Consider the following 20,956-nt stretch of genomic DNA (forward strand, 5'->3'; position numbering starts at 1 on the left):
TAAACAAAGGCTGAAGAATGCAGCAATCACACTTTGACTGACTTGTTTTCGACTAAAAACTTTTACATACATAAATAAACATCCCTGTGGGTGTAACATTTGACTCACTACTTTGACCATTCCACGAGCCTGCAATGCTCAATGGGAACCATATTAAAAGGTCGTGAGAGACGCGCGTGACCGTTTCAGACCTGGCTTTGATTACAACCTGCACAATAAAATGGGAGGCAGCTGAAGGGCCGAGCTGGAGCTCCTTAGCGGCTGCCGACAAATTGAGAAAGACCGGAGAGATCTTTATCAAATGCACATGGGCATTTTTGAGAACGCGCCGGCTTGCAAACAGCGAAAACAACAAAGACACGAGAGGAAAAAATATTTCCCTTTTGCAAAGGAAGAAAAGAAAGACAGAAAAGTGTGCTGGAGGGCAGCGAGGTCTTGCGGAATCATAACCGAGATCGAGCTATAAAACAGCAGTATAACTCCACGCAATCAGCGAGTTGGTGTTTAGCCAGCAGTAATATGTCACAGCTTCATTGGGCCCCTAATCTGATCAGTCTTTACGGTTGCGTCTGCTATTAGCGTCATCTATTGTCATTTGAGGTGGCATGATGGCAGCCCGTGGCACTGACCTCTCCCACAGACGCCCGATTGAGTTAGGCATCGCGCCTTCTTCTGACATCACAATCTATCTGAGACGGCGCAGGAAATGTGGAGGGAAGCACAATTCGCATCAAGATGATGTGGACCGCTTAAGTCTTTTTTTTTTTCAAGCGCTAATGGTTGCCTATAAAGAATGGGATGCCTATCTTAGATTATCCTCTTGTTTTTGTGCAAGACGAACAGTGTGCTGCTCTTTGCAATACTTTTTTTTTTCCATGTGACTAAATTGTAGGTTTACAAATTTAAAAAAAAAAAAAAATCTCAAATATTTAAAAAAAAACTATTATTTACAGTCACTAAAAATTTAAACTCAAAGTACAAAAGAAATTGCTCTTTTCTTTTTTTCTATTAATTAATATTATCTATTTTAATCATCGAGTAATTTCGAGCCATTTTTAATTTAAAATTGCCCAAATAATTGTTCACTGATTTTTGTAGTCCTTCATGACAGAAGACTGATTATCTTCGGTGTTTAACCAAAATAAGACAAACATCTGTTTTTATTTTGGAAGACAATGACCGAATTGGAATATATTTTTTTTTTTAATCATATATGAATACAGAGTACAAAATAGCCACCAAAAAACAGTTCGTAAACAGTAATGGTTGGTGCTTTTGTAATACACTTTAATGCAAAATTAAAATGAATCGGATAAATCGATTGATTAATCAATACAGATTAATGCTCTTTTCTTTTTTTTCTATTAATTAATATTAACTATTTAATCATCGAGTAATTTCAAGCCATTTTTAATTTAAAATTGCCCAAATAATTGTTCACTGATTTTTGTAGTCCGATTGATTAATCAATCGATTAATCGATTCTAAAAATATCCGATAGTGACAGCACTAATATTAACCTCCAATATAATACAAATCCAATCACATAAACTAATGTAAATGTAATGTAACTGTACCTAAATTTTTTTCTTGAAGTTTGTTTTTAATATCCTGCCCCACTTAATAAGGAAAATAACTGTTATGACCGTGTTGGCCCGGGTTGGGTCACGGGGTCATTGTGTTGCAACCACAAATAAACAGTGCTACATTTATAGCAAAATTAAGCTTTATTTCCTATGTTAAGTCCGATAGATACAGCCTTTTTATTAGATCTAATCATTTTGGGCATATTTTTTGGTCTATGTATATTTTGTCTTCCTTTATATGTGTAGTTCAGTGCCTTGTTGTTACATAAGAGGGTTTTAGTCCAATGCTTTAAATACAATTTGTTTTAAAAAATAAAAATAAAGTTGCAGCTTGCGTATAGCAGGAGGAGAGAGTATGTGATGAAGTTACGCTTGTGTCTCCCCCAAGAGGCAGAAGGCATCTGTGCGCTGACCAGACTCAGACTCAGTGGGTCTTCCTCTCTGCTGTTTCATAGAAAGCAAAACAGCTATACAGCTGACCTTGGATTCCCCTTTTTCTCAAATTTAAGGACCTCCTAATTATGAGATTCTATTTTCTATGTATGTTTCACAGGGCATATGTTGCAGTAATACGTTGAAATGTCTTGATTCATATCTTCCTTGCTACTTTCACCGCAACACTAAAGCTATGAAATTTCTGAATTGACATATCCCGGCAGTCAGCGAGGAATTGTGGAGAGGAAAAACGAAGGATAACATCTCTCAAGCTGTGAAGAGGTGCCTTATCCCCTTCCTATATTTTCACAGCAAAAATCACCATGATTGTTATTCCCTTGCAGTATTCATTTGATCTTGTTACTTCTCTACATGTCTGTGCGGGAACTTTGAACCCAACACCACCACCGCCATTTCCCGACCCTTCATGTCCACCCACCTTCTTCCTGGGTTGAATTAACTGGACACATGCTTCCACCCTCTGATAAGTATCAGAGGGGACGGGCTGCAAGATTACTGTGCACCTCAAAAATGCTTCTATTTTTTTAATATTATATTCCATCTTGGCCAGAAGATAAGAAAGGTCTGAACAAATATGGCGTACAAGTCGCTGCTTTAGAAGGTCAAATGCTTTTCCAGTATCCCGCTCAGAAAGGAAAACTTTTCCGCTTCATTTAATACGACCTCATTTAATTGAGTCAAAAAGAATAATTTGGGTTTGACGTGAGGTATGTTGTGTTTTTATAAGCTGCTGGCCTGGGACTACTTCCACAGAACTGACTGACATCCAGGTATGGGATGGAATTTGAGATTTGTGCTGATGGATGTCGAGGATGTATTAAAACGATCAGTGGTAAAAGGGCACTTTTTATATTATGCTAAAAAACAAAAAATGACACATGAACTTTGCCTTCCAAGGGGCAAGGAAAAAGCAACATTGCAGTGTTGAATTAAAAAAAAAAAAAAAAAAATCAATTTTCAGACATCTTATTTATAGTATATCTGAGTGTTTTTGACTTTTTTTCTGTCATGACAATCAAGCAGGTTAGGCAGTTGGTTTTGCATCACATGTAATGAGATGCTCTCCTTGACACTGGCAGTCACTTCAGGTCTAAAAATGATCAATGACCAACCCCCTCTTGCACCCTCTCTCCCCTCTGACCCTTCCGATGGTCAGGTTCTGCATCTGGAAGAAACATTAGGGCCTTTTTCGAGCAGTTACGGCTGAGAACGTGACCAGACTCAAATCGGCACGTTACTGCCAAGCCACCGGAGTTGCTCACTTCCTCCACAAGTTTTTCCATCCAGGGAAAGTTCAGTCTCCGAGGTCTGACAGGTCATGGTTAGGTGATGTATGAGGCTAGAGATGGGGAACAAATAGGAATGTAATGTTTCCAAGTTTTTCTTATCACGTATTGCTTATTTAGAAACATTTTGCAGTTAATCCTTTTACTGGCTCGGGCATGATTGTACTGCTAGTAGTCATATATGGATACATAATCACTAGATAGCATTTCAGTTCTCTTTGGACATATTAGAATTGTTTTTCTTTGTATTCATACTTAGCGGATGAGACGTTTGGGGAAAAGAATGTTATAAACATGGTTGTTCTCTTTTTCTACTTGCTTACAAAATTCTGAGGAGTATTAATTAATCTCAACTTGAAATTGGACCCATGTCTATTAGGATCCAATCACCCAAGTGCTTTCCCAAAGGTCCTTCCAACTGGGCAAACCACAGATGGCCTCCAACCTGATCATCTACTTCTGCTGTCATTTTGTCACGGAACAGAGAGAAGAGGTACACACAACCCGGAAAAAAAAAACTCCAGGGGGTAGATTCACTAAGAATGTGAGAAACAACACGACGTCAACACATTTTTAAACACAATATGTCACTTGACAAAAGAACTGTAAAAAGTTCCAATCCCTCGTTCGGGAGAAAAAACATTCAGTGCATTCAAAAGAAATAAAAAGCAACTCATTCAACTCCAAACAATGAGTATTAAAAGTAAAATAAGGCGCCGGCTCAGAAGAAAAAAATGGGTAACTAGAGCTGCGAGCAGCTATAAAGGGCCCTCGCAACCCGGGCCACGTTGGGGTATATGCAAGTCGGGGGACTTGCACGTTGGGGTACTGTTAAATAGACAAGGACCATGGAAAATAGAAATGCATTTGCCGTGCCTTGTGTGTAAAAAGGTGCAGTAAAAGGCCAAAAATGATGCACAATTCCCAAAATAAATTCAAAAGTGTGGACTTTCTGATGTGTGTGCAAAGTTTCATGAAAAGTCGCTCGTTTGATATTCAAAACCAGCATCTGTTCATTTGAAAACATTGCATGGCACAGAGATGGTGTGTGATCAAATAAAAAGCTTTTTGATGACTCTTAATGTGGTGTCGCTGTGCAACACATATGTATTCATGACATAGTGAAGTATTGTGACAGTTTTGTAGGGTCCAGCAAACAGTAAATGTGTGACAGTTATTCAAGAAAAAATGTAGCTTTGAAGCAGGCTAACCAATGACATCATCTAAAGGGGAAAAAAGCACATGAGCAAGCATAGGTATAAGTAGAGGAGAAAAAGAGATGAAAGAAGTGCGAGAGATGGAACAGGAGAGGAATGCAGCTGTTTATGTATAGCTGTTGTAACAGGACAGATTAAATAACACTTTAACCTGGGGTTAACAGCGCCCTAGGACAGATAAACTCTTTAGTGTAAAAGTTTTCTGGGACAGATGAATCCCTTGGGGTCAAAGAGTTTGGGTTAGCACATAGTCTGTCTTAGGATAATGTAACCTCCATGGATGAATTAGTCCTAGGACGCTTTGACCTGCGGGCTAAAACTTCAGGGGGGTTAACCTGTCCTGTTATATTGTGATCATCGTCTTCGTGCATGTCCTCAGTGGCTTCTTCTGTCTGTGTGGCAGCATTTGATACATCTGTAGAACAAAAAAGAATGAAGAATCATGTTAGATCTGTGAAGTTTGGTTGTCTTAGGTGTAGTTTACAGAACAGTCGTGTGCATATTTTTAGCATGGTAGTGTCTTAATACAAATGCATATTATGTAATGCACTGTATATGGATATTACAGACGTAATATTTGACGGTGATCTTATATTCATAGTTTTTGCCCGTTAATAAATAATATAGCTAGTAAGTAATAAGACACGCAAAAATGGTATAGTTGAATCCTCTGGGTCAAAAAGCAATGTTTTAGGATTGTGTGATGAAATGATGAATAAAAGTAAGGATACGACAGGTACATAAATGGTTATGTAAGTGTAAAATTTGGCATGGTGTGTCCAGATACATGCAGGATAAGTATAAAATATTATGGTGTGTGATTGATTTTTTCTTAGTAAAAATTAGTATTGTAATGGTCAAGTCACAGTATGTCCAAAAAAATTAAAAAAAAAAATCTATGGTATAGAAACATCATAATCAGGGGCAAAGACATAAACATAATAATAGTAATTAATAATGATAGAATTTAAATACAATCTTTTCCATGAATATGTCAGTTATTTTGAGAAGATACAGAAAAAAAAGAACTTTGAAGTGTCTATCAGTGGATGAAAGAGGGCAAGATCACAGCATAGCTACATGATATCAGTCACATTTGAAAGTAATCAAGTGTAGTATGTATTCACATTATATACATTGAGAAATTGCGGCTCAATAATCAGTCAGTGTTTTAGTTAACAGTCCAATGTTACCTTCAAGATATTCCTAACAGAAAAAAAGGAACGTGCATTAACAAAAAAATGTAAAAATGTCCATTGTCAAACATGTCATTCATTATACACAATGTGAAGGATGGGGATGCTTGCTGTGTTAGTGTTTGTGTGTCTTCCATGTCATATAGCTTACCATCACGGACAACTGCATCACATGCATCCTTTATATCCAATGCAGTCTGGAGTTCTTTCACAAGCTTGGTTTTGAAGTCTATCTGTTTTTCAAGTGCTCGATTGACTCGAGTCACATGGACTAGTTGGGTCATTTGGGAATGAAGATCAAGGCTGCGCTGGTATAAGTCGTTGCGACTGGAAGCATGATCAATGCATGCATACTGTAATGACAAAGCATTCAATGAAAATCAGTCATGTTAGATTCCATGATTCTAAATAGCAGAGGTAACGTGTTGGTGCAAAACGTTGTGGTCGTGTTGCATGTTACTCAATGGCTGTGTGTGTCAAAACGAGTTTATTTGAAAGAATATACAAATATATACACACGGACATATATATTTATACAGTATAACAGTACCGCATGTATTGGTTTTAAGGAAAGAGTTGAAAAGCAGTGTTCAGAAAAAAGCATAAGACGCACAAAGTACCATTTCACTACATGTAATAAGTTGTCAAGTAGACATGTGAATTAAGTGGTTAAGATAGTGGCTACTGTGCAAGTAAGCTTCAATTGTCTCTAAAAGGTTAGCATATGTGTTCTACATGATATCAATGGCTAGACGTGCTCGTGGAGAAACATTACAAACAGAAAAACACACTAAAGGTGCCTTTAACAAACCTGTTAATAAATGAGAACTTAATACATATATGTATGGCATACTGTATATGATTGAGAAAGTTGTCCTGTTTAGTTTATGTATTGTATACTTACGGAAAAAAGTTGGCAATCTTTGCGTATGGAGATGATTAGAGGGTCTTTATCAAAAGAGAATTTGCTTGGTGATTTGTTCATGTTCTGTAGAAAAGCAAAGGAGTAGAAATAAATACAGTATCATACTTCATAAACATACAAGAAATTTGTAGCTGTATTAACCATTGTTGGTATTTGAAGTGATAATTTAGGAATAGAAGTGTAGTGATTGCAGAATTTATAGAGTGCTTACCTTGTATGACTTTGTAGATGGAAATGTCTTTTGTTGAAAGAGCTCTTTGTTGTCTACTATATATGCAAGGACAAGCATAAGTAGGTGTGGTTATGAAGTACTTGACCATTGAAATAAAGCAGTGGTATCAAATGTATGGACCGTGGTTTGGCTCAGGCCTGCAAAGGGGTTTAATGTGGCACAAGAGATAATCTTGTAAGGTACAAAAAATAATAATAATCTAATAGGTATGCCTCTGAGTTTTCACAAATCTAGGTCAAGTCAAGTCATCTTTAGTTATTTCGCGCTTGAATCATCCAATCGGAAATGCTCCATAAAAAATGTATAGAGGGTGCGATTTATTGCAAATTGCACAAGAAATCTCTAAAAATTCATGTTAATGACAAGTCTGATGTGTGTGCAAAGTTTCACGAGTTTTCACACATGTATAGATAAAAAAAAAACAAAGCAGCACTTTACTTGGCAACCAATGCATCGCTATAGCAGCAGCGTGCGACAAAATAAAAAACTTTCGATAAATTTGCATCTTAAACATCTTAAGATGAAACACACCAAGTTTGAACACGGTCGGATGAATTTTGTAGGAGGAGTTAAAATATGACCCCTAAAAAAGGCCACAAAAAAAGGCTACAAATCCCATCATAAATCAAAATGGCGGACTTCCTGTTTGGTTTAGCACATGGTTCCAAGAGACTTTTTTGTACATCGTGGGCTCTTATGTATGCCTCTAAATTATCATAGCGCTAGGTGAAACGTACAACCAGGAATGCTTCGTTAAAGAGGAGTTTTTTAGCTCAAAATGTGATGCCCGGCCCCTACGGGACTTCCTGTTGGGTTTAGCACATGGCACCAAGAGACTTTTTTGTACATCGTGGGCTGTTACATTTGTCTCCAAATTTTCGTAGCTCTAGCTGCTTCGTACAACTGGGAATGCTTCATTAAGAAGGAATTTTTTCCTTTGCAAACTGTGCATGCCACGGCAACAGCGTGCGACAAAATAAAAAGCTTTCAATAACTTTTCATCTTCAACATCTTAAGATGAATCACACCAAGTTTGGAGATGATCGGATAAACTCTGTAGGAGGAGTTCGTTAAAATAAGACCCCTATGAAATGGCCCAAAAAATGGCAACACGTTCCAAAGTAAATCAAAATGGCGGACTTCCTGTTCGGTTTAGCATATGGTTCAAAAAGAGTTTTTTGTACCTTGAGGGCTGTTACATATGTCTTCAAATATTGGTAACTCTAGGTGAAATGTACAGCCGGGAATGCTTCATTAAGTTAGAATTTTGAAACACAAAATTTGATGCCTCGCCTCTGGCGGACTTCCTGTTAGGTTTAGCATATGGCACCAACAGGCTTTTTTGTAGATCATAGTCTGTTACATATGTGTACCAATTTTCGTAGCTCTAGATTAAACGTACCACCGGCAATGCTTCGTTAAGTAAGAATTTTGAAACTGTAAATTTGATGCCCCGCCACCGTCATATAGTATGTCAAAAACTTTAGATTTTTTACCATGATGTTGTCCCAGGTGTTGAGATGGTACAGCCCAAGTTTGAAGTCAATCGGGTTAACCGTGTAGGAGAAGCGGGCAAAAGTATGACCCCTGTAAATGTGCAAAAATGGGCCAAAATTGGACATTCAAATACTCATACCTCACTTCCTGTCTATTTTAGGGTACACATATCAAAGAGGTTTTTGTTCATCTGGATGTGCTACAGGTGCCACACAATTTTCGTAGCCATAGGACAATCGTAGCGGGACAGGGATCCGTTAAACCTATGTAGGTGGCGCTACAGAGCCATTTTTCTGTTATCATGTATGGCGACTTTAAAATATCAAATTTTTCGCCAGACCCGATCTGTGTGTAAAGTTTGGTGAGTTTTCGTTCATGTTTAGTGCCTCAAAAATGTGGTTGTTTGCGGAAAAGAATAATAACAAAGAAAAAGAAGAAGAAGAAGAAGAAGAAGAATAATAACTAGAGCTGCGAGCAGCTATAAAGGGCCCTCGCAACCCGGGCCACGTTGGGGTACTTGCACGTCGGGGTACTGGCACGTTGGGGTACTGTCAAATAGGACAAGACCATCTAAAATGTTTTTGACAAGCCTTGTGTGTGCAAAGTTTAATCAAAACGCAAAATATGGTGTGCAATTCCCAAAATAAATTCAAAATGGTGGACTTCCTTTTAGGTTTAGCATACGGCTACAGAATACCTTTTGTAGGTCTTAAGCTAATAGGTATGCCTCCCAGTTTTCATAAATCTTGGTCAAGTCATCTTTAGTTGTGTATCGCTTGAATCATACAATTGGAAATGCTCCATAAAAATGCATAGAGGGCGCTATTGAGCACAACGTTGGGTTACTTGCACGTCAGGGTACTGGCACGTTGGGGTACTGTTACATGGAACAAGGACCATTTAAAATGTTAGTTTTTTCCATGGCTTGTCTGTGCAAAGTTTAATGAGAAAGGCCAAAAATGATGTATAATTCCCAAAATAAAATCAAAATAGCGGACTTCCTCTTTGGTTTGGCAAATGGCTACATAATACTTTTTTGTAGGTCTAGCATAATCATACAATCGGAAATGCTTCATAAAAATGTCTAGAGGGCGCTATTTATTGCAAATTGCACAATAAATCTCAAAAAATTCATGTTCATGACAAGTCTGATGTGTTTGCAAAGTTTCATGAGTTTTCATGTGTATAAAAAAAAAAAAAAAGCAGCACTTGACAACTATTACATGGAACAAGGACCATTTAAAATGTTCGTTTTTTCCATGCCTTGTCTGTGCAAAGTTTAATGAAAAAGGCCAAAAATTATGTATAATTTCCAAAATATAATCAAAATAGCGGACTTCCTCTTTGGTTTGGCAAATGGCTACATAATACTTTTTTGTAGGTCTAGCATAATCATACAATCGGAAAGGCTTCATAAAAATGTCTAGAGGGCGCTATTTATTGCAAATTGCACAATAAATCTCTGAAAATTCATGTTCATGACGAGTCTGATGTGTTTGCAAAGTTTCATGAGTTTTCATGTGTATATAAAAAAAAAGCAGCACTTGACAAACAATGCATTGCTATGGCAACAGCGTGTTACAAAATAAAAAACTTTCGATTACTTTGCATCTTAAACATCTTAAGATGAAACACACCAAGTTTGAAGACAGTCGGATAAATTTTGTAGGAGGGGTTCGTTAAAATATGACCCCTGAAAAAGGCCACAAAAAATGGCAACAAATCCCATCATAAATCAAAATGGCAGACTTCCTGTTTGGTTTAGCACATGGTTCCAAGAGACTTTTTTGTACATCGTGGGCTCTTATGTATGCCTGCAAATTATCATAGCGCTAGGTGAAACGTACAACCGGGAATGCTTCGTTAAAGAGGAGTTTTTTAGCTCAAAATGTGATGCCCGGCCCCTGGGGGACTTCCTGTTAGGTTAAGCACATGGCACCAAGAGACTTTTTTGTACATCCTGGACTGTTACATATGTCTACAATTTTTCGTCGCTCTAGCTGTTTCGTACAACTGGGAATGTTTCATTAATAAGATTTTTTTTCCTTTGCAAAAAGTGCATGCCACGACAACAGCGTGTGACGAAATAAAAAACTTTCAATCACTTTTCATTTTCAACATCTTAAGATGAATCACACCAAGTTTGAAGATGATCGGATAAACTCTGTAGGAGGAGTTTGTTAAAATATGACCCCTATGAAATGGCCCAAAAAAATGGCAACACATTCCAAAGTAAATCAAAATGGCGGACGTCCTGTTAGGTTTAGCCTATGGTTCAAAAAGAGTTTTTTGTACCTCGAGGGCTGTTATATACCTCTACAAATTTTGGTAACTCTATGTGAAACGTACAGCCGGGTATGCTTTGTTAAAGAGGAGTTTTTTAGCTCAAAATGTGATGCCCGGCCCCTGGGGGACTTCCTGTTGGGTTTAGCACAGGGCACCAAGAGACTTTTTTGTACATCTTGGGCTGTTACATATGTCTACAAATTTTCGTAGCTCTAGCTGCTTCGTACAAATGGGAATGCTTCTTTAAGGATATTTTTTTTCCTTTAAAAACAGTGCATGCCATGACAACAGTGTGCGACGAAATACAAAGCTTTCAATAACTTTTCATCTTCAACATCTTAAGATGAATCACACCAAGTTTGAAGATGATCGGATAAACACTGTAGGAGGAGTTCGTTAAAATAAGACCCCAATGAAATGGCCAAAAAAATGGCAACACGTTCCAAAATAAATCAAAATGGTGGACTTCCTGTTAGGTTTAGCATATGGTTCAAAAAGAGTTTTTTGTAGGTCATAGCCTGTTACATATGTGTACCAATTTTCGTAGCTCTAGATTAAACGTACAACCGGCAATGCTTCGTGAAGTAAGAATTTTTAAACTCTAAATTTGATGCGCCACCACCGTCATATAGTATATCAAAAACTTTTCATTTTTCACAATGATGTTGTCCCAGGTGTTGAGATGGTACATCCCAAGTTTGAAGTCAATCGGGTTAACCGTGTAGGAGAAGCGGGCAAAAGTATGACCCCTGTAAATGTGCAAAAATTGGCAAAAATTGGACATTTAAATACTCATACCTCACTTTCTGTCTATTTTAGGGTACACACTTCAAAGAGGTTTTTGTTCATTGGGATGTGCTACAGGTGCCACACAATTTTCATAGCCGTCGGACAATCGTAGCGGGACAGGGATCCGTTTAACCTATGTAGGGGGCGCTAAGGAGCCATTTTTCTGTTATCATGTATGGCGACTTTAAAATATCAAATTTTTCGCCAGGCCTGATGTGCGTGTAAAGTTTGGTGAGTTTTCGTTCACGTTTAGTGTCTCAAAAATGCGATTGTTTGCGGAGAAGAAAAAGAAGAATAACTAGAGCTGCGAGCAGCTATAAAGGGCCCTCGCAACCCGGGCCACGTTGGGGTATATGCAAGTCGGGGGACTTGCACGTTGGGGTACTGTTAAATAGACAAGGACCATGGAAAATAGAAATGCATTTGCCGTGCCTTGTGTGTAAAAAGGTGCAGTAAAAGGCCAAAAAGGATGCACAATTCCCAAAATAAATTCAAAAGTGTGGACTTTCTGATGTGTGTGCAAAGTTTCATGAAAAGTCGCTCGTTTGATATTCAAAACCAGCATCTGTTTATTTGAAAACATTGCATGGCACAGAGATGGTGTGTGATCAAATAAAAAGCTTTTTGATGACTCTTAATGTGGTGTCGCTGTGCAACACATATGTATTCATGACATAGTGAAGTATTGTGACAGTTTTGTAGGGTCCAGCAAACAGTAAATGTGTGACAGTTATTCAAGAAAAAATGTAGCTTTGAAGCAGGCTAACCAATGACATCATCTAAAGGGGAAAAAAGCACATGAGCAAGCATAGGTATAAGTAGAGGAGAAAAAGAGATGAAAGAAGTGCGAGAGATGGAACAGGAGAGGAATGCAGCTGTTTATGTATAGCTGTTGTAACAGGACAGATTAAATAACACTTTAACCTGGGGTTAACAGCGCCCTAGGACAGATAAACTCTTTAGTGTAAAAGTTTTCTGGGGCAGATGAATCCCTTGGGGTCAAAGAGTTTGGGTTAGCACATAGTCTGTCTTAGGATAATGTAACCTCCATGGATGAATTAGTCCTAGGACGCTTTGACCTGCGGGCTAAAACTTCAGGGGGGTTAACCTGTCCTGTTATATTGTGATCATCGTCTTCGTGCATGTCCTCAGTGGCTTCTTCTGTCTGTGTGGCAGCATTTGATACATCTGTAGAACAAAAAAGAATGAAGAATCATGTTAGATCTGTGAAGTTTGGTTGTCTTAGGTGTAGTTTACAGAACAGTCGTGTGCATATTTTTAGCATGGTAGTGTCTTAATACAAATGCATATTATGTAATGCACTGTATATGGATATTACAGACGTAATATTTGACGGTGATCTTATATTCATAGTTTTTGCCCGTTAATAAATAATATAGCTAGTAAGTAATAAGACACGCAAAAATGGTATAGTTGAATCCTCTGGGTCAAAAAGCAATGTTTTAGGATTGTGTGATGAAATGATGAATAAAAGTAAGGATACGACAGGTACATAAATGGTTATGTAAGTGTAAAATTTGGCATGGTGTGTCCAGATACATGCAGGATAAGTATAAAATATTATGGTGTGTGATTGATTTTTTCTTAGTAAAAATTAGTATTGTAAAGGTCAAGTCACAATATGTCCCAAAAAAATTTTAAAAAAAATCTATGGTATAGAAACATCATAATCAGGGGCAAAGACATAAACATAATAATAGTAATTAACAATGATAGAATTTAAATACAATCTTTTCCATGAATATGTCAGTTATTTTGAGAAGATACAGAAAAAAAAGAACTTTGAAGTGTCTATCAGTGGATGAAAGAGGGCAAGATCACAGCATAGCTACATGATATCAGTCACATTTGAAAGTAATCAAGTGTAGTATGTATTCACATTATATACATTGAGAAATTGCGGCTCAATAATCAGTCAGTGTTTTAGTTAACAGTCCAATGTTACCTTCAAGATATTCCTAACAGAAAAAAAGGAACGTGCATTAACAAAAAAATGTAAAAATGTCCATTGTCAAACATGTCATTCATTATACACAATGTGTAGGATGGGGATGCTTGCTGTGTTAGTGTTTGTGTGTCTTCCATGTCATATAGCTTACCATCACGGACAAATGCATCACATGCATCCTTTATATCCAATGCAGTCTGGAGTTCTTTCACAAGCTTGGTTTTGAAGTCTATCTGTTTTTCAAGTGCTCGATTGACTCGAGTCACATGGACTAGTTGGTTCATTTGGGAATGAAGATCAAGGCTGCGCTGGTATAAGTCGTTGCGACTGAAAGCATGATCAATGCATGCATACTGTAATGACAAAGCATTCAATGAAAATCAGTCATGTTAGATTCCATGATTCTAAATAGCAGAGGTAACGTGTTGGTGCAAAACGTTGTGGTCGTGTTGCATGTTACTCAATGGCTGTGTGTGTCAAAACGAGTTTATTTGAAAGAATATACAAATATATACACACGGACATATATATTTATACAGTATAACAGTGCCGCATGTATTGGTTTTAAGGAAAGAGTTGAAAAGCAGTGTTCAGAAAAAAGCATAAGACGCACAAAGTACCATTTCACTACATGTAATAAGTTGTCAAGTAGACATGTGAATTAAGTGGTTAAGATAGTGGCTACTGTGCAAGTAAGCTTCAATTGTCTCTAAAAGGTTAGCATATGTGTTCTACATGATATCAATGGCTAGACGTGCTCGTGGAGAAACATTACAAACAGAAAAACACACTAAAGGTGCCTTTAACAAACCTGTTAATAAATGAGAACTTAATACATATATGTATGGCATACTGTATATGATTGAGAAAGTTGTCCTGTTTAGTTTATGTATTGTATACTTACGGAAAAAAGTTGGCAATCTTTGCGTATGGAGATGATTAGAGGGTCTTTATCAAAAGAGAATTTGCTTGTTGATTTGTTCATGTTCTGTAGAAAAGCAAAGGAGTAGAAATAAATACAGTATCATACTTCATAAACATACAAGAAATTTGTAGCTGTATTAACCATTGTTGGTATTTGAAGTGATAATTTAGGAATAGAAGTGTAGTGATTGCAGAATTTATAGAGTGCTTACCTTGTATGACTTTGTAGATGGAAATGTCTTTTGTTGAAAGAGCTCTTTGTTGTCTACTATATATGCAAGGACAAGCATAAGTAGGTGTGGTTATGAAGTACTTGACCATTGAAATAAAGCAGTGGTATCAAATGTATGGACCGTGGTTTGGCTCAGGCCTGCAAAGGGGTTTAATGTGGCACAAGAGATAATCTTGTAAGGTACAAAAAATAATAATAATATAATAGGTATGCCTCTGAGTTTTCACAAATCTAGGTCAAGTCAAGTCATCTTTAGTTATTTTGCGCTTGAATCATCCAATCGGAAATGCTCCATAAAAAATGTATAGAGGGTGCGATTTATTGCAAATTGCACAAGAAATCTCTAAAAATTCATGTTAATGACAAGTCTGATGTGTGTGCAAAGTTTCACGAGTTTTCACACATGTATAGATAAAAAAAAAACAAAGCAGCACTTTACTTGGCAACCAATGCATCGCTATAGCAGCAGCGTGCGACAAAATAAAAAACTTTCGATAAATTTGCATCTTAAACATCTTAAGATGAAACACACCAAGTTTGAACACGGTCGGATGAATTTTGTAGGAGGAGTTAAAATATGACCCCTAAAAAAGGCCACAAAAAAAGGCTACAAATCCCATCATAAATCAAAATGGCGGACTTCCTGTTTGGTTTAGCACATGGTTCCAAGAGACTTTTTTGTACATCGTGGGCTCTTATGTATGCCTCTAAATTATCATAGCGCTAGGTGAAACGTACAACCGGGAATGCTTCGTTAAAGAGGAGTTTTTTAGCTCAAAATGTGATGCGGGACTTCCTGTTGGGTTTAGCACATGGCACCAAGAGACTTTTTTGTACATCGTGGGCTGTTACATTTGTCTCCAAATTTTCGTAGCTCTAGCTGCTTCGTACAACTGGGAATGCTTCATTAAGAAGTAATTTTTTCCTTTGCAAACTGTGCATGCCACGGCAACAGCGTGCGACAAAATAAAAAGCTTTCAATAACTTTTCATCTTCAACATCTTAAGATGAATCACACCAAGTTTGGAGATGATCGGATAAACTCTGTAGGAGGAGTTCGTTAAAATAAGACCCCTATGAAATGGCCCAAAAAATGGCAACACGTTCCAAAGTAAATCAAAATGGCGGACTTCCATTTCGGTTTAGCATATGGTTCAAAAAGAGTTTTTTGTACCTTGAGGGCTGTTACATATGTCTTCAAATATTGGTAACTCTAGGTGAAATGTACAGCCGGGAATGCTTCATTAAGTTAGAATTTTGAAACACAAAATTTGATGCCTCGCCTCTGGCGGACTTCCTGTTAGGTTTAGCATATGGCACCAACAGGCTTTTTTGTAGATCATAGTCTGTTACATATGTGTACCAATTTTCGTAGCTCTAGATTAAACGTACCACCGGCAATGCTTCGTTAAGTAAGAATTTTGAAACTGTAAATTTGATGCCCCGCCACCGTCATATAGTATGTCAAAAACTTTAGATTTTTTACCATGATGTTGTCCCAGGTGTTGAGATGGTACAGCCCAAGTTTGAAGTCAATCGGGTTAACCGTGTAGGAGAAGCGGGCAAAAGTATGACCCCTGTAAATGTGCAAAAATGGGCCAAAATTGGACATTCAAATACTCATACCTCACTTCCTGTCTATTTTAGGGTACACATATCAAAGAGGTTTTTGTTCATCTGGATGTGCTACAGGTGCCACACAATTTTCGTAGCCATAGGACAATCGTAGCGGGACAGGGATCCGTTAAACCTATGTAGGTGGCGCTACAGAGCCATTTTTCTGTTATCATGTATGGCGACTTTAAAATATCAAATTTTTCGCCAGACCCGATCTGCGTGTAAAGTTTGGTGAGTTTTCATTCATGTTTAGTGCCTCAAAAATGTGGTTGTTTGCGGAAAAGAATAATAACAAAGAAAAAGAAGAAGAAGAAGAATAATAACTAGAGCTGCGAGCAGCTATAAAGGGCCCTCGCAACCCGGGCCACGTTGGGGTACTTGCACGTCGGGGTACTGGCACGTTGGGGTACTGTCAAATAGGACAAGACCATCTAAAATGTTTTTGACAAGCCTTGTGTGTGCAAAGTTTAATCAAAACGCAAAATATGGTGTGCAATTCCCAAAATAAATTCAAAATGGTGGACTTCCTTTTAGGTTTAGCATACGGCTACAGAATACCTTTTGTAGGTCTTAAGCTAATAGGTATGCCTCCCAGTTTTCATAAATCTTGGTCAAGTCATCTTTAGTTGTGTATTGCTTGAATCATACAATTGGAAATGCTCCATAAAAATGCATAGAGGGCGCTATTGAGCACGTTGGGTTACTTGCACGTCAGGGTACTGGCACGTTGGGGTACTGTTACATGGAACAAGGACCATTTAAAATGTTAGTTTTTTCCATGGCTTGTCTGTGCAAAGTTTAATGAGAAAGGCCAAAAATGATGTATAATTCCCAAAATAAAATCAAAATAGCGGACTTCCTCTTTGGTTTGGCAAATGGCTACATAATACTTTTTTGTAGGTATTAGGCTGATAGGGGTCTGTCCTAATTTTCACAAATCTAGCAGAATCATACAATCGGAAATACTTCATAAAAATGTCTAGAGGGCGCTATTTATTGCAAATTGCACAATAAATCTCTGAAAATTCATGTTCATGACAAGTCTGATGTGTTTGCAAAGTTTCATAAGTTTTCACACATGTATAGATAAAAAAACAAAGCAGCACTTCACTTGGCAAACTGCATCGCTATAGCAGCAGCGTGCGACAAAATAAAAAACTTTTGATAACTTTGCATCTTAAACATCTTAAGATGAAACACACCAAGTTTGAAGACGGTCGGATGAACTTTGTACGAGGAGTTCGTTAAAATATGACAACTGAAAAAGGCCACAAAAAATGGCAACAAATCCCATCGTAAATCAAAATGGCAGACTTCCTGTTTGGTTTATCACATGGTTCCAAGAGACTTTTTTGTACATCGTGGGCTCTTATGTATGCCTGCAAATTATCATCGCGCTAGGTGAAACGTACAACCAGGAATGCTTCGTTAAAGAGGAGTTTTCTAGCTCAAAATGTGATGCCCGGCCCCTGGGGGACTTCCTGTTGGGTTTAGCACATGGCACCAAGAGACTTTTTTGTACACTGTGGGCTGTTACATATGTCTACAATTTTTTGTAGCTCTAGCTACTTCGTACAACTGGGAATGCTTCATTAAGAGGGATTTTTTTCCTTTGCAAAAAGTGCATGCCACGACAACAGCGTGCGACGAAATAAAGAGCTTTCAATAACTTTTCATCCTCAACATCTTAAGATGAGTCACACCAAGTTTGAAGATGATCGGATAAACTCTGTAGGAGGAGTTCGTTAAAATATGACCCCTATGAAATGGCCCAAAAAATGGCAACACATTCCAAAGTAAATAAAAATGGTGGACATCCTGTTAGGTTTAGCATATGGTTCAAAAAGAGTTTTTTGTACCTCGAGGGCTGTTATATACCTCTACAAATTTTGGTAACTCTAGGTGAAACGTACAGCCGGGTATGCTTTGTTAAAGAGGAGTTTTTTAGCTTAAAATGTGATGCCCGGCCCCTGGGGGACTTCCTGTTGGGTTTAGCACAGGGCACCAAGAGACTTTTTTTGTACATCTTGGGCTGTTACATGTGTCTACAAATTTTCGTAGCTCTAGCTGCTTCGTACAACTGGCAATGCTTCTTTAAGGATATTTTTTTTCCTTTGCAAACAGTGCATGCCATGACAACAGCGTGCGACGAAATACAAAGCTTTCAATAACTTTTCATCTTCAACATCTTAAGATGAATCACACCAAGTTTGAAGATGATCGGATAAACACTGTAGGAGGAGTTCGTTAAAATAAGACCCCAATGAAATGGCCAAAAAAATGGCAACACGTTCCAAAATAAATCAAAATGGCGGACTTCCTGTGAGGTTTAGCATATGGTTCAAAAAGAGTTTTTTGTAGGTCATAGCCTGTTACATATGTGTACACATTTTCGTAGCTCTAGATTAAACGTACAACCGGCAATGCTTCATGAAGTAAGAATTTTTAAACTCTAAATTTGATGCGTCGCCGACGTCATATAGTATATCAAAAACTTTAGATTTTTTACAATGATGTTGTCCCAGGTGTTGAGATGGTCCATCCCAAGTTTGAAGTTAATCGGGTTAACCGTGTAGGAGAAGCGGGCAAAAGTATGACCCCTGTAAATGTGCAAAACTGGGCCAAAATTGGACAGTCAGATGATCATACCTCACTTTCTGTCTATTTTAGGGTACACACATCAAAGAGGTTTTTGTTCATCTGGATGTGCTACGGGTGCCACACAATTTTCGTCGCCATAGGACAATCGTAGCGGGACAGGGATCCGTTTAACCTATGTAGGTGGCGCTATGGAGCCATTTTTCTGTTATCATGTATGGCGACTTTAAAATATCAAATTTTTCGCCAGGCCTGATGTGCGTGTAAAGTTTGGTGAGTTTTCGTTCACGTTTAGCGTCTCAAAAATGCGATTGTTTGCGGAGAAGAATAATAATAAGAATAATAATAATAAGAATAATAATAAGAAGAATTCCTACAAAAACAATAGGGCCTCGCAGCGGCACCGCCGCCGCCGCTGCTCGGGCCCTAATAAGAAGAATTCCTACAAAAACAATAGGGCCTCGCAGCGGCACCGCCGCCGCCGCTGCTCGGGCCCTAATAAGAATTCCTTCAGGAACAATAGGGACCTCGCAGCGGTCGCTGCTCGGGCCCTAATGATTCTGCCATATTAAGTCCAGTGACTTGCGGATGGTTAATACACACAAATAGCTGCAATCTTCAGATTCTTCCTTCTCCGTCTGCCCTCAGGCAAAACAAATTAATGCATTGTCTAGGTTGTGGTTCTGTGGTAAAACCCTTTATTTGTTGTCATGCCTTGTTTAAATCCTTATAAAAAATAAGTTTTCTAGCTGATATAACGGCATTTGCTGTCCAGGGTTAGTGTATCATGTTTTAACTTCTAATGCAAAGCAGTGCACCTAATTATAGGTTCCAATTTAAAAGGTATGCTGCGATCACATCATTGTGATGGAGGCCTTTTTGCAGGCATGTGTGTGATCTCGCATATAGCTGTTTAATTGATCAGCTATGCTAGAAGAAAGGATCTCCTAGGAACAGCCTCCCACAACAAAGCATACCCAATGCCGGATATGGAACCGCACACAACACATCGTTTCAATTAGGACTTCATATTAAGCCCCCAGCAGGAGATCTAATTGCAAATGGTGTACAAGAGTGTCTTGGGGGGGGTCACACATAAAAAGTTGCCTGCATTATGGCTATGGCAGAGATTTAAGGACCACAGAAAGGGTTTTGAATGTGTTTGCCAATTTAGTGCATATTACATCGCCAACGCCAGCAATTTCTCAAAGCATTCTTACAGCTTTAGATCAACCCTGACACAAATGGATGTTTAGTGTGATGCATTACCCACGTCAAATGGGTTGGAGACGTTAACGAGGAATAGTAAGCTCGGGGGATCGACAGTGATGTCACATAAGCAATTAGGATTAGTCTTCATTTCAGTCCACTCGGGAAGTTTTTGGTTGCTGTTTGTTGTTGTGCCTGATTGTGGGATTTTTGCTTGAAAGGTCTTGTGTGGGTTAAATAGTAAACAGTGGAAATAGGGGCAGATCACTTTCAACTCAATTATGTAGCGTGATGGTAAATATATGTGGAAAAACTGGGTCAGACAACAGCGTGTGTATGAAACAATCCCTTCATTAGCAGCAAGGGATCACCATTGAAATATGTTTAGCTTTTGATACAATTCCTCCATTTTGCCATTAAAAATAAATAAATAAATACATAAATAAATTTCTACAGTTTATTATTTTCGGAACTTTTTAAAAACAATTAAATGCTATGTATGAGCAAAACTAAAATTTACTAGTAATATTACTAGTAACTCAATAGGTGGGATATTGTGTTTTTTCCAGACTCACACTGTGCTCCCCTTAGGAGTCTAGTTTAGGCCCTGCATAGCGACTTGAAAGGCTTCTGTTCCTCTGTCCCTGTTAGGTGTCAGCCTTTTCATGTTTCTAGGATGAAATGAATTTTGTTGCTCTGGACTTGTGATATAATGCAATGATATTAAAAGTGATTTTCATTCCATTTTCAGGACCATTTCTACCAACTCATGCCAAATCGTTTTGTCTCATATTGTGATGTTTTTGTCCGGGTTAAGGTTTGACCGTCAAACATGACTTCCGAGCATTTACCGGTATTGTTGATATACAACAGTTTTGTCTTCAGATTGTCAACTGTGGCTTGTAGAGCACGTAATAGAATAATGTACTGTACTAGC

At 38.1% G+C, this 20,956-nt stretch overlaps 2 protein-coding genes across 2 annotated transcripts; both read right to left on the reverse strand.

The window, feature by feature from the left end:
- Positions 1-4,637: 4,637 nt before the first annotated feature.
- LOC144019647 (uncharacterized) lies at positions 4,638-7,301 on the reverse strand. The gene is made up of 4 exons (XM_077522844.1): positions 6,878-7,301; positions 6,646-6,729; positions 5,893-6,094; positions 4,638-4,960 (listed from the first exon to the last, which is right to left on the reverse strand). Exons 1-4 carry the CDS (start codon positions 6,953-6,955, stop codon positions 4,803-4,805), a joined length of 522 nt encoding a protein of 173 aa, XP_077378970.1. The 5' UTR covers positions 6,956-7,301; the 3' UTR covers positions 4,638-4,802.
- Positions 7,302-11,712: 4,411 nt separating this feature from the next.
- On the reverse strand, positions 11,713-14,835 carry LOC144019597 (uncharacterized). The gene is made up of 4 exons (XM_077522757.1): positions 14,576-14,835; positions 14,344-14,427; positions 13,591-13,792; positions 11,713-12,658 (listed from the first exon to the last, which is right to left on the reverse strand). The coding sequence occupies exons 1-4, from the start codon at positions 14,651-14,653 to the stop codon at positions 12,501-12,503; spliced, it is 522 nt and encodes a 173-aa protein (XP_077378883.1). The 5' UTR covers positions 14,654-14,835; the 3' UTR covers positions 11,713-12,500.
- Positions 14,836-20,956: the final 6,121 nt, after the last annotated feature.

This window comes from Festucalex cinctus, chromosome 5 (genome assembly GCF_051991245.1).
Source record: "Festucalex cinctus isolate MCC-2025b chromosome 5, RoL_Fcin_1.0, whole genome shotgun sequence".
Taxonomy (NCBI): Eukaryota; Metazoa; Chordata; class Actinopteri; order Syngnathiformes; family Syngnathidae; genus Festucalex; species Festucalex cinctus.

Excerpts from the sequence above, each read along its gene's own strand:
- LOC144019647 (XM_077522844.1), bottom strand. The coding sequence starts at position 6,955 with ATGCTTGTCCTTGCATATATAGTAGACAACAAAGAGCTCTTTCAACAA. Across the intron at positions 6,730-6,877 it reads CATCTACAAAGTCATACAAG|AACATGAACAAATCACCAAG; the intron begins GTAAGCACTCTA and ends GCTTTTCTACAG. Across the intron at positions 6,095-6,645 it reads AAGATTGCCAACTTTTTTCC|TATGCATGCATTGATCATGC; the intron begins GTAAGTATACAA and ends TTGTCATTACAG.
- LOC144019597 (XM_077522757.1), bottom strand. The coding sequence starts at position 14,653 with ATGCTTGTCCTTGCATATATAGTAGACAACAAAGAGCTCTTTCAACAA. Across the intron at positions 13,793-14,343 it reads AAGATTGCCAACTTTTTTCC|TATGCATGCATTGATCATGC; the intron begins GTAAGTATACAA and ends TTGTCATTACAG. Across the intron at positions 12,659-13,590 it reads TGATGCATTTGTCCGTGATG|ATGTATCAAATGCTGCCACA; the intron begins GTAAGCTATATG and ends TTTGTTCTACAG.